At 40.6% G+C, this 14,630-nt stretch overlaps 1 protein-coding gene across 1 annotated transcript; it reads left to right on the forward strand.

The window, feature by feature from the left end:
- The first annotated feature begins 983 nt into the window (after nt 1-983).
- LOC147033401 (uncharacterized) lies at nt 984-9,829 on the forward strand. The gene is made up of 3 exons (XM_085854721.1): nt 984-7,426; nt 7,524-7,730; nt 7,828-9,829. The coding sequence occupies exons 1-3, from the start codon at nt 7,373-7,375 to the stop codon at nt 8,122-8,124; spliced, it is 558 nt and encodes a 185-aa protein (XP_085710847.1). The 5' UTR covers nt 984-7,372; the 3' UTR covers nt 8,125-9,829.
- Nucleotides 9,830-14,630: the final 4,801 nt, after the last annotated feature.

The following is a 14,630-nucleotide window of genomic DNA, read 5'->3' on the forward strand; positions in this document are numbered from 1 at the left end:
CTCTTCATGTGCATTAGGACTGATGTTAAAATGTCAGTCTCCTTGTAAAATTAAAATGTCCTTTTATGGAGTATTTTTTATGGCTTTCTCAAGTTCGTAAGTAAAAACATCGACATCTTCATCTGTATAATTGCATGTTGGAGCATATACTTGAATGATGGTTAGATTTTGTGGCTTGCCTGCTTATTTGATCAAGATAATTCTGCTTGAACATGGATGAATGCTAAGCACTGTTTTTAGTGCATTCTCATGTTCCAGAAAAGCTATGCCTTTTTCATGTCTTGTCTCTTCTCCGCAATACCACAACTTGTGCGCTTTATGTGTCAGAAAATCTCCTTGCCCAATCCATTTAGTTTCAGAAATTCCTAGAATATTCCAATTGTAGTTTTCTTGTTCACATGTCAGTTCTGTTAGTCTTCCTGCTACATTCAGTTTTCTCAGATTTATCGCACCGACAAAAACTATATTGAAAACTATAGCACCTACAAAAGCGATGTACACAGCGATTCATCGGTATGAAGATCAGGCATTTGATGATATGAGTGAGGAAAGTGAAAAAAAAAATTTGAGCACGTTGTCGTACTGAAACCATTGCGGCCTGTTCCAAGTCGAGGAATTTTTGAGCATCCCAAAACAAAATGTCACCTAAAGATCCCAGTGAGGTGAAAGCGGGTTAACCAAGATGACATGCCACCATCTTGGTAAGGCTGTTTTTGTTTTTTGATGATAAGTATCCCCTTAATTATCTTGAAAAAGGGGTGTTGAAATTTACCAAAATATCCAGTTTTCATTCAAGCACTCCCTTGGAGTTCCCTTTGTATGCCTGGAAAGTTTTGGGCTGATAGGTTTAATGGTTTTGGAGTTGTGGAGGAGATTGACCACACACTGACACATGGGTTTCTTTATTATTATGGATAACCACATCGCACCAAAGTGTGTGCCCGGCATCTGAGGAATTATTTTGCAAAACAAAAAAACACGATTTAAACAACTTGATTACATGCATTACGTTTATGTTGAAATCCAAATGAAAATAATTAGATTTAAAAAAAAAAAGAAGTTAATTCTCATATAAAACATTGGAGTGAACGACCGCAGTGCATTTCAGCTGCTTTCCCATTTATATTTCAGCTCAATATCATTCCCCTTGATAGAACTGTTTCCGAAGAAGATTATCAGTCCCTTTGCAGTTGGGTTTAAACAAAAGTTGGCAGGTTGTACCCTTCAAACATTCTGCTCTATTTGCTCTATAATTTGCCTGAAGCCAGAGAGGCCAAGTTCAGGGAGGAGATGGCAGAAGACAGAAAGACCACCGACCTGCCTGTGGTGAGAGACTGAGAGATCCAAAGACAGCCTAATCGTGGGAGATACTAATGACCTTAAATGTCTTGGTTTCCACAGCGTGATCAAGAAAGGTGAGAGGTGGGCACACAATCCCAGAGTGGAGACCAGTGGTACATCAGGCTGCAAATGAAAGCTTTGTACGTGGTCAGGAGCTCAGGTGTGCCAAGGAAGGACTTTGCATGATGCAGGATGCCCAATTGGCGACTGACTTTGGAGGCCAGCTCGGAGATGTGGCTTTCGTCGGAAAGATCATGGCAGATTGTGAGGCCCAAAAGTTTGAATGAAAGGACTTCTTCAAGAGGATTGTTGAGAAAGTAGATGGCGGTTTTTCCAGATGGTCCTTTAGGAGAGACATAGTGAGAGTGTGAGATTTGTCAGGATTGAAAGACGTTCCACATTGTAGACCAGCTTGTTATTTTACCAGATCTGCAGAGAGTGATGAGGCTGCTGCTTGCCGATCTGAGGGATGACAGTTGGTATGGTGGAGGGTGGAGTCATCAGCTCAGAGATAAAGAGAATTTTCCAGAGAATTGGAGAGATCATTGATGAAAACCAGAAAAAGCACTGGGCCCAGAACACTGCCTTGAGGAACTCCAGCCTGGACAGGAAGAGGGGATGAAATAATTCCATTAAGTGCCACAAGTTGACTGCAACAGGAGAGGAAGTCTGCGAGCCAAGAGTGGAGATTGTCTTGGATACCATAGGAAGACAGGTTGGTGAGCAGGGTGAGGTGCCAGACCATATTGAAAGCTCACGATGTGTCTAGGGATATGGCTCTGATCTCATGTCTGGCATTGAGGTCCTCCGTCCATTGTTGGGAAAGCAGAAGCAGCAAGTCCAGGGTAGTGTGTCCTCGTCTGAATCGAAATTGATGATCGGAAAGCAGGCCATTGGAGAAGAGGAAGCATTTGATGTCAGAAGCGATGATGGATTCCGTAACCTTGCTGATGATTTGGAGAAGACTGATTGGTCTGTAGTTGCAAGGATCTGTTTTTGCAACTTTTTATGCAGAGTGGTAATGTTAGCTGATTTCCAACCAGAAGGCAGATGACCTTGAGCAAATGAGAGAGGGTGATCAAGAGCAGCAGAGCAGGTTTTTAGGACACGAGGGCTGATGCTGTCTGGACCGGTTGCAGAATCTGAGTCGAGGTTTGACAGCAAGCTCTCCACCTTGTCAGGAGAAAAGGACACAGAGGTCCAGGAACAGCTGGGTGCAACTGGTTAAGGTGGGTCCAGAAAGCTATGGGTTAGGACACAGGATATAGAAGCAAACACACAGTTGAGGCATTCAGCCTTTTCATGGGCAGTGTCAACTGTGTGGCCATTTGAGGTTAGGGAAGGGATGGAGGAGGAACACAAACCAGAAACAGACTTGACTAGATGCCACCAGGATTTGGAGGAGGGAGATGGGATTGAGAGATCAGACTTCAGATTCGGAAGATGTTGTTTCTTGGCTCTCCTGAGGGTAGCCACACACTTCTTCTGAGCTTTGAGATTGCCTTTGGTTGGATTAGCCTTCCATGAGGCGAAGGCAAATTGTTTCAGGACAACTGCCTCGCCAAAACCTTCAGTGTATCATGGGCGGGGGGAAGTGAAGGACAACTGAAGACGAAATGGGAGAAAAAAAATCTAGTTTTTTGACCATTCTATTTTACTTTTTGAAGCATATATAAATAAACAAACCAATAACCAAACAAACAAATATACAAATTCACTTTTTGTTGAATAGATTAAAGAAGAATGGGTTAAAATATTCATTGATGGCTTAAACTTAATGCGATACAAACTTATTCATTAACATATGTTGTACCATGTTTTTTTATCCCGAGTATTTAGAAACCATTGTCCTTAAATGTGGACAAATAAGGAAATGATTTATAAATATAATTTACATGTGAGCACAATGTGTTTACCCAGGAAGACAACAATGAATACCACAATTGTGAAGCAGACACCGCGTATGGTCATTTTGTGGAAGTTCTCGCTGGATGAGAGAAGGATCGTTTTATTGTGGATTTTTACTTCCATTGCGTTCCTGTCACTCCTCCTCAATGCGGGTATTATCATGTCATGTGCATCCCGCAGGTTCCACAAGCCCATGCTGCTCTACATCAGTATTTCATCATTAGCCGATGCATGCTGGGGAATCGTTGGGGTATCCTGTGTCCTCAGCAACACGTTAGTACATCGCATAGAGATCACGTTCGCTGAATGTCTGTGGCAAATGTTTTGGTTGGAGTTCACGCTTGTTCATCAGTTCCTCAGCACCTGGATCATGTACGTTGACCGACATTGTGCAGTGTTTTGGCCGTACACGTACGTCGCTCTGATGGCAAATAGGCGAGGCACCCTGAAGCTTGTCTTTTTGGTGGAGATCCTCGCAGTGTTCCTCAGCATCAGTTACCCTGTGGTCACGATCTACCTAGAGTTTTGTAATGAGTCAGTGATTGTGCAAGACAGCACGTGCCTGTTCACAACTTTGGCTCGCTCCTCTTGTGAGAGCTCCTCTGTCGCATCCGCTTCCATTGTCATTGTTTTTTCTTTTGTGTTTGGCTTAACCGGATTTACCGCATTGTACTCCACATGCTGTATCATCTGGAAATGCCACAATTCAAGCAAGGAGGCAAATGTCAAAGCTCTGCACACTTGCCTTACACAGCTCATGGTGACATCGGTGCAATTTGCAACTTGTATTGTCATCATGGTAATGAAAAATATTCTAAAACGACCGGCAGACGGATTGTTCCTGGACCTTTTTGCCATCGTCACCCCAGGCACTGTAAATCCCCTGATATTTGGATTTAGGACTCAGGAAATCCGTAATGTGTTCGTGAAGGCATTTCATCCACTGTGGATTAAATACTCTTCCATGATCAAACATCCATCATCCTGGAATTATTTCTTTAAAAAATGAGTCCTCGTTTATAATATCAAAATCCATTGACCAGCTCAAAATATATATTTTCAGAATTACTTGATTTTAGAGGAGTCATGTCGAGGTTAAAGAGTTGAAAGCACGATGATGCTGGGGTTTTTCAATTTGTAATCCAGGCAGTAATGCTTGCGATGTTAGGTCTGTTTACCTTATGTGTATGTATATTTATATTCTCTATGTACATTGTTGACAGTATTTCCTCTTTATGGTGATACTTATGAGGGCAATAAATAGTAATACTTATAAGACAGCATTCAACATGTTTTTGTGGTGAAGAAGAGGTTAAAGTGTAACAAAGTATGGTAACCTACTTGTGGTGTGTAACTGCAGCAAGAGATACAGACTCCTCTGTACATTCTGATTGTGAAAACTTATTTGCTTAATATTGACAGAGAAAATAACACAACAGTGGTGATTCCTTTTTAAGGTTAAATATAAAACAAGCTTTTGATAATCGAAAAATTAGGTAAATTGTTTTTTTTTTGTTTTTTTTGATGACAAAAATCTCATTTTAGTTTTTTGACATTTTTTTTTCAGGCCAAAAACTTTTCACACTTTCCTCTTACATTTCGTGAAATTAGTGAAATTGCTACACCGTGAAAGACCATACTTGGATTGAAAAGAGAGAGAGAACAAACTCTCATTCTTCCGCATTTCCCTTATCATAAGAAGTAGCTGCTTTGAGTTGGATCGAAGTTAAAGGGTTGAAACCGTGATGATGCTGTGAGACTGATGATCCAGGGCATGGAAGAATGTTTGTGGTGTTCATTGTATTTACATAATGTGTATGTATATATAAATTTTATACATACAGTGTTGACAATATTTCTATAAATGGTGATTCGAGTACTTATGAGAGCGATAAATAGTATTACTTATAAGAGAGCATTCAAATTGTTTTTGAAGGAAAGAAGAGGTTAAAGTACAACAAATTAACCTCCTCTTGGTGTGTAATAACTGCAGGAAGACATCTATACCCCCCCCCATACATAAAGATTGTATGAAAACCTTTTTGTGAGAAATATAATAAAACAACAACGATGATTCAGTTTTAAGCTTAAATATATTACTAGTTTTCGATCATTGAAAAATTTGGTAAATTGCTTTTTTTTAAAGGTGTCTACTCGGAGTCAACACGCTCAAAACGGTCAATCAGAGCCATAACCAGCTCTTACTTTTCAGTGGGCATCTGATCGTACCATCTCCCCATCCCCATGAACACATCAAACGCTGATTTCTGGTCCGTTGAAGGCTGAATATCAGCATCTCGCAGGGAAACTTTGACGTACTTGGCACCGAAATCTTTCAATATGAACAGCGATGTACAACGTTCGATGGAAACAAAATCGGCACGATCGAGAGTAGCCTGCGAATCATCCCTGCTGCTGCACTGAATTGATGCAATAGTTCGGCCAGAATATTCATCATCAAGATGTTGTGTGATTAAATCACCAATACAGTCACTCAAATTTATACCGCTGACATACTTCTTCACAATCACTTTCACCCCAGAAACCACAGTCAATCTGAACCACGCTGGCCACTGCTCAGACGCCATGACCGAAGACTACTGCACAGTTTGGTTAAAGGTGACTCGGCATTTTGGCGCGCGCACGAAATTATATTTTGAAAATAAATGCCGACGCTTACATTTCGTGTTTTGAAACTTTTTCACCTTCGGCGGAAAATGTATAAATATAAAAGGCTAAAAATGTGTTTTATATTTATATGTCATTTTGTCAAATATACCGTTAGCGGATCCGAAAACCAAGTTGTAAAATAACTAAGGCCTAATCAGTAATTATATTTTGTATACAAGAAAAACAACTTTGTTGTCTTTCGCTCTGTTTGAATATGAGTAGGGTGAACATACTGATTCTGGCTCACTTTCCCCCATGTTAATGAATGGGAGATTTGTTGCGATTCATTTTTTTTCCTTAAAAATAAACCCCTTTTTATCCCAACCTGTTGAATTCTCTGCTGTTGAAATATCTAAAACATGTAAGTGAATGGAGATTTTAATAACCTCCCCTTTTAGCCTCGGAGCACTTTTTTCAAATAACCAATGCATATTGTTTAGCTCACTCATTGAACCTATAAAGATTTGTTCATTCTTAAATTCCTTCAATAGTTTAATTTTCTTTGCACAATAATCTCCATCTAAAATATTTAAAAATAAAACATTTGAATCTTTATATTTTTCAAGATACCCCTTTTGTGTCATTATGAAATGATATACTTCTCTCAATGCTCTCATCTGACCACCTCCTGAGCATCAGATTATTTTTTTGCATAAGTCCCGCCCACTTTTCACGAGGTATTTTCCATAAGCCACGCCCATTTTCCTAAGCCCCACCGAATTGTTTTAAGCCCCACCCACTTTCCATGAGGTATTCCCATAAGCTCCGCCCACTTTTCCTAAGCCCCGCCCTCTTTTGTGAGGACCACATACTCACATCATTTCCTGTTAATCGATTTTCCAAACAATTCTCCATTTTGAAAAAGGAAACCTTCATTGATTTTCCAAAGAATTCTCCATTTTGAAATTTTTTTCTCCATTCTAACAACATCTGACTCACAAGGCTTGCCTGGGCTTGCCCAGGGAATTTTCAAAGAATTCTCCATTTTGAAAAAGGAAACCATAGCAACCAGTCTTTCTCCATAAAAGCTTCAAACCCAGACTCCATTTTAAACATTTTGCACTTTTTTTGACAATGGAGTGCTGTGCTGAACTTGAGTGCGATGACTTTGGAGTTCCTTGGATTTCTACTACCTTGTATGGTACTTGTATGAAACTAAACCTTCAAGTTGATGAACTGGATTCAAACCTCTTATCTATTGAGGTAAGATTTTATTTTCCTATTTACATAGTTTGATTTAAGCATATAATCATTTAATAATTAAATCACTTAATTAATACAATATTATTTTCTCTCACAGAAAATTGTATCTGAAATACAAAATGAAAATACTGCTTTTGCTACAACTTGGGGCGAAATTGTCGGTTTGGTTGAAGACCTTGTGAGCGACCAAGACCCACAGAATGAGCTTGAGTGGGATGACTTTGGAGTTCCTTGGAGTTCTACTACTTGTATGGAACTAAACCTTCAAGTTGATGAACTGGATTCAAACCTCTTATCTATTGAGGTAAGATTTTATTTTCCTATTTCCAGAGTTTGATTTAAGCATATAATCATTTAATAATTAAATCACTTGATTAATACATTATTATTTTCTCTCACAGGAAATTGCATCTGAAATACAAAATGAAAATACTGCTTTTGCCACAACTTGGGACAAAATTGTCGGTTTGGTTGAAGACCTTGTGAGCGACCAAGACCCACAGAATGAGCTTGAGTGGGATGACTTTGGAGTTCCTTGGAGTTCTACTACTTGTATGGAACTAAACCTTCAAGTTGATGAACTGGATTCAAACCTCTTATCTATTGAGGTAAGATTTTATTTTCCTATTTACAGAGTTTGATTTAAGCATATAATCATTTAATAATTAAATCACTTGATTAATACATTATTATTTTCTCTCACAGGAAATTGCATCTGAAATACAAAATGAAAATACTGCTTTTGCCACAACTTGGGGAAAAATTGTCGGTTTGGTTGAAGACCTTGTGAGCGACCAAGACCCACAGAACGAGCTCGTCCTTGATGACCCAACCAAAGAGTTATACCTTGGAGACCAGCAAAATCCTGAAAAAGAGTTTTACAACAATAGTACTCATTGCGAGTTATCAAGACAATACCCACTGAACAAGTTATACCTTGATGCGCCAGAATACAAGTTTTACCTTGAAGACTCACAAATTTTGAAAAAATCAGTAAATTAGTTCTGCCTTGATGGTTTAAATAACTACCTTGGAGACTCGGGAAAAGGGTTCTGCAAAGATGGTTCGAAATATGGAACTTACCTTGGAGACACAAATTTCAGACATTTTGAAAAATGGAGATTTCCTTGATGATCCACAGTTATACTATGTGAGATCTATAACTGAAACCCATACAAATTGGAAAAATGGAGTTTTCCTTGATGATCCACAGTTATACTATGTGAGATCTATCACTGAAACCCATAAAAATTGGAAAAATGGAGATTTCATTGATGATCCACAGTTATACTATGTGAGATCTATCACTGAAACCCATCAAAATTGGAAAAATGGAGATTTCCTTGATGATCCACAGTTATACTGTGTGAGATCTATCACTGAAACCTATCAAAATTGGAAAAATGGAGTTTTCCTTGATGATCCACAGTTATACTATGTGAGATCTATCACTGAAACCCATAAAATTTGAATAATGGGGTTTTCCTTGATGATCCACAGTTATACTGTGTGAGATCTTTCACTGAAACCCACAATATTTCTGGAAATTGTGGTTCTACCTTGGAGTCTTGGATAGATGGTTATATTTTTTGAGATTTGAAATGTGGGTTCTGGCTTGATAACTCACAATGTGATACATATCTTGGAAACTCAACAGGAATGTGGTTATACCTTGGAGACTTGGAAAGTTGGGTTTATTTTGGAGACTTGAAATGTGGTTTCTACCAAGACTCTTGGGGATCTCAACCTATCGATGTAGTTCTTTGTTGGATGGTGCTTGATGAGAGCAATATCAAGAAAGTTCTGGGCAGAAAGTGCAGGAAAGTTCTTACTCCCCCTTTCTACTTCATCAAACCTGAAAGCTTTAAAAGACAGAATTGGAAGAAGAGAAAAAAATATATTGTTGAAATACGTATTTTAAAAAAGACATGGTGTTGGGCGAGGGTTGGGTTGGGGTTGAGATTTTGAATGTGAGGGTTAGGGTTGAGACGCATATCTACTCCACAAATCAATAACGGTTAAAGCATACTTGTACCCTTTATCATTATTGAATTCAATCAAATCAGCAGACCAGATATAATCAACTTCCTTGGAATAAACCTTCCTTCTCTGAAACTTTGTGAATATTGGTTTATGGAAATCATCAGCTGACTGTTCTTCAGTCTTTATGACATCATAAGAGCCTATAATTTTTTTTTGAATTTCCAAGTCCAAGTTTCAATTTAGCACTGATCATCTTCTTCACGATGAACCTATCGACTTTTTCTCTCATGGTTGGATTTTGTATCAGAGACAAATTATACAACATTTCTCTATCGCCTTCATGTTTTTCTTTCAAAGTTGTGGTATTCCCATAATCAATATCGTGTCTCATGCACACTTCATCAACCCTATTGATGGGTTTACTCCATGGTTTATGATTGTCTGCCTCATTTAATCTTTTATCCAAGTTTGTGCCTGGACCAGAGAGAGAATACCCTGGAAGATGTAATTCCCCTGGTATTCCAGTAGTTGTAAATTTACTTCCTAATAAAAACTTTTATATATCTCCTCCGAGTTTGTTTTTGGAGACATATTGATTTTTTTTGAATCACACACCGAACATATACCTTTTTGTATAGCCCTTTTTTTACTTTTAAAATATGAGATATTTTTAGTATTAGTTTTCTTTTTACAATTGAGACAATAACTCATTTATTTATGAGAAAAATTCCGACAGAGTGCAAAAACTTTTTAGTTTCCAACATGCACATTTGAATCTTAATTTTTAAAACATAAAGAATCCTCAGAAACATCTTTACTCTTTCCTCCATTTATTTAAGAAAAAAATGAAAAACTTTAATTTACGTCAATATCTTTCCTTTGAAAACGATGTCAATAGTCTTGTCAAAAATATTGCAAATAGACTTGTCAATTCTTTGTTTTCCTCCTCGGTGCGTTGAGATTCATTTATTTTCTGTAATACCCCCAATCTTTTTTTAATCTCACCGGTTTCCATATTTTCATATTTATTCATTCTCGCTCTTTCCTCCCTCTCCTCCTTCTCTCTCTTCTCTATCTCCTCCTTCTCTTTCTCTCTTTCCTCCTCCTTCTCTTTCTCTCTCTTCTCTCTTTCCTCCTCTCTCTTCTCTCTCTTCTCCCTCTCCTCCTTCTCTCTCCTCTCCCTCTGCTCCTTCTCTCTCTTCTCTCTTTCCTCCTTCTCTCTCTTCTCCCTTTCCTCCTTCTCTCTCTTCTCCCTCTCCTCCTTCTCTCTCTTCTCCCTCTGCTCCTTCTCTCTCTTCTCCTTTTCCTCCTCTTCTCTCTCTTCTTCTCTTGCTTCAACTTCTTCCTCATCCCTTACTATCCTTGAATCACTTACACCCCATAGAATATCATACATATATTCATCGGGATTTCTTGTTATTCCTGTATCCAAAATATTTTTTTTTACAACAGGAAACCAATAAAATTTCTTTTGAATTTCTAAAAGAGCCTTACCTTTTCTTAACTTTATAATCTTTTCATTATTTAACATTCTAATTAAATCCAAAGTTGTCGGTTTATCAGCATCAGCATAATGCCAATCTTTTATTGAAAATACCTCATTCTTATGTTGTAGAACATATTTATTAAAATACCGAATACCCTTTTCTTGAAGGTATGCTTGGACACAGAAATGATAATTTTCTTGAAGCCTTCTTGCTGTCATTTATGTATAAGAAATATATGACAGAATAATATTATGACACGAAACACCTCCCCATCTTCCCATAGTTAAATCATTTTGTATTTCCTTACTTATTATATATAATCCTGTTTTTCCTGTTTTCATGATATAAACGAGGGCAAAACCATTATTATATTTACCCTTATTAAATTCTTTTATTTGTTGTTTACTAATCGTGCTTCTACAAAACTCATTCTCTATACCAAGTGGATAATATTCTTCCTTACGAGACTGATTTAATTGTTCCAGGTCTTCTCGGTCAATTTTACATGACCAATTATACCCTAAATCATTCATATCATACCCCTATTGTTCTATTCTCATACAAACGATACGCCCTTCTTTATAAAAATTTATTTTAATTCGAACTGTGAATTTTGTATGACCTGGAGATAAAATCAACACTTCTGTATCTTTGGAATACACGGCCGTTTTATTTCAGGATATATAATGTGATAAATCGCTTAATCTCACCAAGTCATTCGCGTTTGTCAGGCTTGGATAATTTTTTAATGTATAAGCATTTTTCATGGTAATATTTTTTGTTAAACTATATTTCTGTCGTTCAGCCTGTGCCTTTGTATAATAATTTGATAAATCAATATCCAGTTATTGGGATACACCAAAGATAGAACCATCTTTACCAACATAAGTCATTTATATGAGATTAAAAATAATGTCATAAATTTTTTTAATTTTGTTGAGTTGAAATAACACATAGAGACAAAATTGACCACAACACTTGGAATTTAATTCTTGGACTTGAAATGTTTGATAAACACCATTCTGAAAGAATTGTATTACTTCAACAGGTAGTGGAAGACCAAAACTATCAAAATAATATTTGTCTTGACCATTTGGTGTCAGGTCAGGTTCGATCTGTGACCTGCTACAGGTACCATGTAAACCTGTACTAACCTGTTCTATGGTCGGGTTGTCGGCGACTAAACCGTCTCCCCCACCAGGTTTTCTGGTGAGGAGGGTGTTTGGATATAGACACCCAGCAGGATTAAAAAGAAAACCTGTCAAAGGGCGGAGGAGCTCCTTGTGAGCCAACGGCCATCCATATCTAGTGCCCAACTGTGTCTGTGGACGTCCTCCTGCAGTTGGGTTACTTTTTTATGAGGAGGTTGGTGGCAGGATTTGCACTCCGGCCACCGTAAAACCCTTCATTCCGCAAAACACAAAAACGCAAAAAAATCTGAAAACCCACTCCGTGGGAGTACCTCCTGTGCAGCTTCCCTTCGCAGGGCAGCTCACCGGATGACGGGATTGGGGCAAAGCCTTCGGGGCCCCCAATCTTTGATGATAGGAGGGAAACCACGGTGTAACATCCCTGGGTCAGATTGCGGGAGAGTGTGGCGGAGTGGTGCTGAGGTGTCGTCCACCAGACGGCGGTCTCCTTGGGTTAACCTGAGGCGGTCCCTTCGGGTGGGTGCCTGGAATGTCCTATCCCTAAGAGAGGATGATCACCTGTCTCTGTTATCATCTGAGCTCAAGCGTTTGGACATCGGGATTGCAGCTCTCTCTGAGGTTCGGAGACCGGATTGCGGCGAGATAATGGTGGGTGGTTATACCTACTATTGGTCTGGTCGCTCTGATGGTTACCATACCCAAGGAGTTGCTGTAGCTGTGTCCAATAAGCTGACCCCAATGATAATTGAGGTAACACCGGTCAACGAGCGTATTATGAGATTAAGGATTCGTCACTCCTTAGGTGTCATTTCCCTGGTCTCTGTTTATGCTCCGACTGAGGCGAGTGATCTCACCGTGAAGGATGCATTCTACGCCACGCTCAAGTCTGTGGTTGATCAGTGCCCCAGACGAGATACACTTCTAGTCTTGGGGGATTTCAATGCATCGACTGGAACTGATAGGGATGGTTATGAGGTGTGTGTTGGTCCCCATGGGTCAGGAACTATGAACCAGAATAGCACAAAGTTCCTTGACTTTGCAAGAAGTCATGGACTTAGGGTGGCTGGTTCATGGTTTCAGTGCCCACAAGCTCATCGCTGGACTTGGTATTCCAACGCTGGCGGTGTGGCAAAGGAGATTGACCATGTCCTCATTGACGGTCGTTGGAGGATGATCCAGAACTGCAGGGTCGACCGGAGTGCTCAGTTCCTCAATACTGACCACAGGCTTGTGGTAGCAACTCTAAAGCTGCACCTTAAATCCTGGAGAATGGTACCATCCCAGCCTAGGCTGGATGTTGGCAAGCTCAGGGATGAGAGAGTAGCTGAGGAGTTTGCGAACAGGCTGAGTGGACACTTGGGGGGTCTGGGTGCTTTGAGGGGTCCTGAAGAGTTGTGGAGCGCCTTCAAGACCACCGTCCTTGATGTTGCTGGTGGATGCCTTGGAGCTCACCACAGGGCAAAGAAGAATTTTGTCTCTCAAGGGACACTGGATACCATTGACCAGAGTCGCAGGGCCAGGCTGAATGGCAGAGCTGAGCTGTTCAGGGAGCTGAGGCGTAAAACTGTACGTGCACCAAGGGTGGACAAGGAGGCCTATGTGCGAGGAATCTGTGAGGGGGTAGAGCATCACCTGTGGACAGGTGATTCTCGTCCCGCTTACAGGGAAATTCGCGCATTGCGTTCATCCAAGCCCATCCCTCGAAGCACTGCAGTTCGAGCAGAGAGTGGTAGGCTCTTGACAGAGGAGTCTGAAGTGAAGGCCCGCTGGGCCGGTTACTTTGAGCGGTTGTACCAGGCTGATCCCCCACCTGTCGAGTTGGATGTCAAGGGTGTTACAATCCCTGTTGCTGACCCTCAAATCAACTGTGGTCCACCTTCGCTTGTGGAAACACGGGCTGCGGTGAACCAGTTGAAACGGCGCAAAGCTCCAGGGATCTGTGGCATCTATGCTGAACTTCTCAAGGCTGGTGGAAATGCTGCACTCATGTCGTTGCATGCAGTTTTGTGCTCTGCCTGGAACACAGGCATCATCCCAACTGACTGGAAGAGGGGCCTTGTTGTCCCTCTCTGGAAAGGGAAGGGTGATCGCCAAGACTGCAACAACTACTGAGAGGTGACGCTGCTCTCAGTGCCGGGCAAGGTCTTTGCTCGGATAATTCTTGATAGGGTTCGCCACCATCTTCTTGAGCACCAGCGTCCGGAGCAGTCAGGCTTTACACCAAAGAGGTCAACGATTGACCGTATCCTTGCCTTTCGTGTCCTCACCGAACGCAGATGAGAGTTTCGGCAGGGGCTGCTTGCAGCCTATGTTGATCTCTGTAAAGCGTTCGATTCAGTGAATCGGGATGTCCTCTGGAGGGTTCTTGGTCTTCGTGGGGTGCCACCAAAACTGATCGATCTGATGTCTGAACTCTACTCTGGTACTGAGAGTGCTTTGAAGTGTGGTGGTACCATCTCTGACTTATTTCCAGTTGTTACTGGAGTTCGTCAGGGGTGTGTACTGGCCCCCACACTTTTCAGCACTTGTATGGACTGGATTTTAGGGAGGATGTCGGAGAGATCAAGCTGCGGTGCATCGTTTGGGAATGTCAAGATCTCGGACCTTGATTTTGCAGATGATGCAGTCATCTTTGCGGAGACTCTAGACATCCTTTTGGGGGCCCTCGAGGTGCTGAAAGAGGAGTCGGAGCCGCTGGGATTACGGGTTTCTTGGGTCAAAACTAAGATCCAGGCTTTCGGTGACATCTTGGATGCTGCTGTCCTGCCTGTGTCTGTTTGTGGTGAGGATGTTGAGGTCGTGGAGAGATTCACTTACCATGGCAGTGATATTCATGTCTCTGCTGGCTGTGAGTCAGAGGTCAATAGATGTCTGGGTCGGGACTGGG

This window comes from Eptatretus burgeri, chromosome 2 (genome assembly GCF_056783735.1).
Source record: "Eptatretus burgeri isolate ZD-2024b chromosome 2, Ebu_testis_v1, whole genome shotgun sequence".
NCBI classification, from domain to species: domain Eukaryota; kingdom Metazoa; phylum Chordata; class Myxini; order Myxiniformes; family Myxinidae; genus Eptatretus; species Eptatretus burgeri.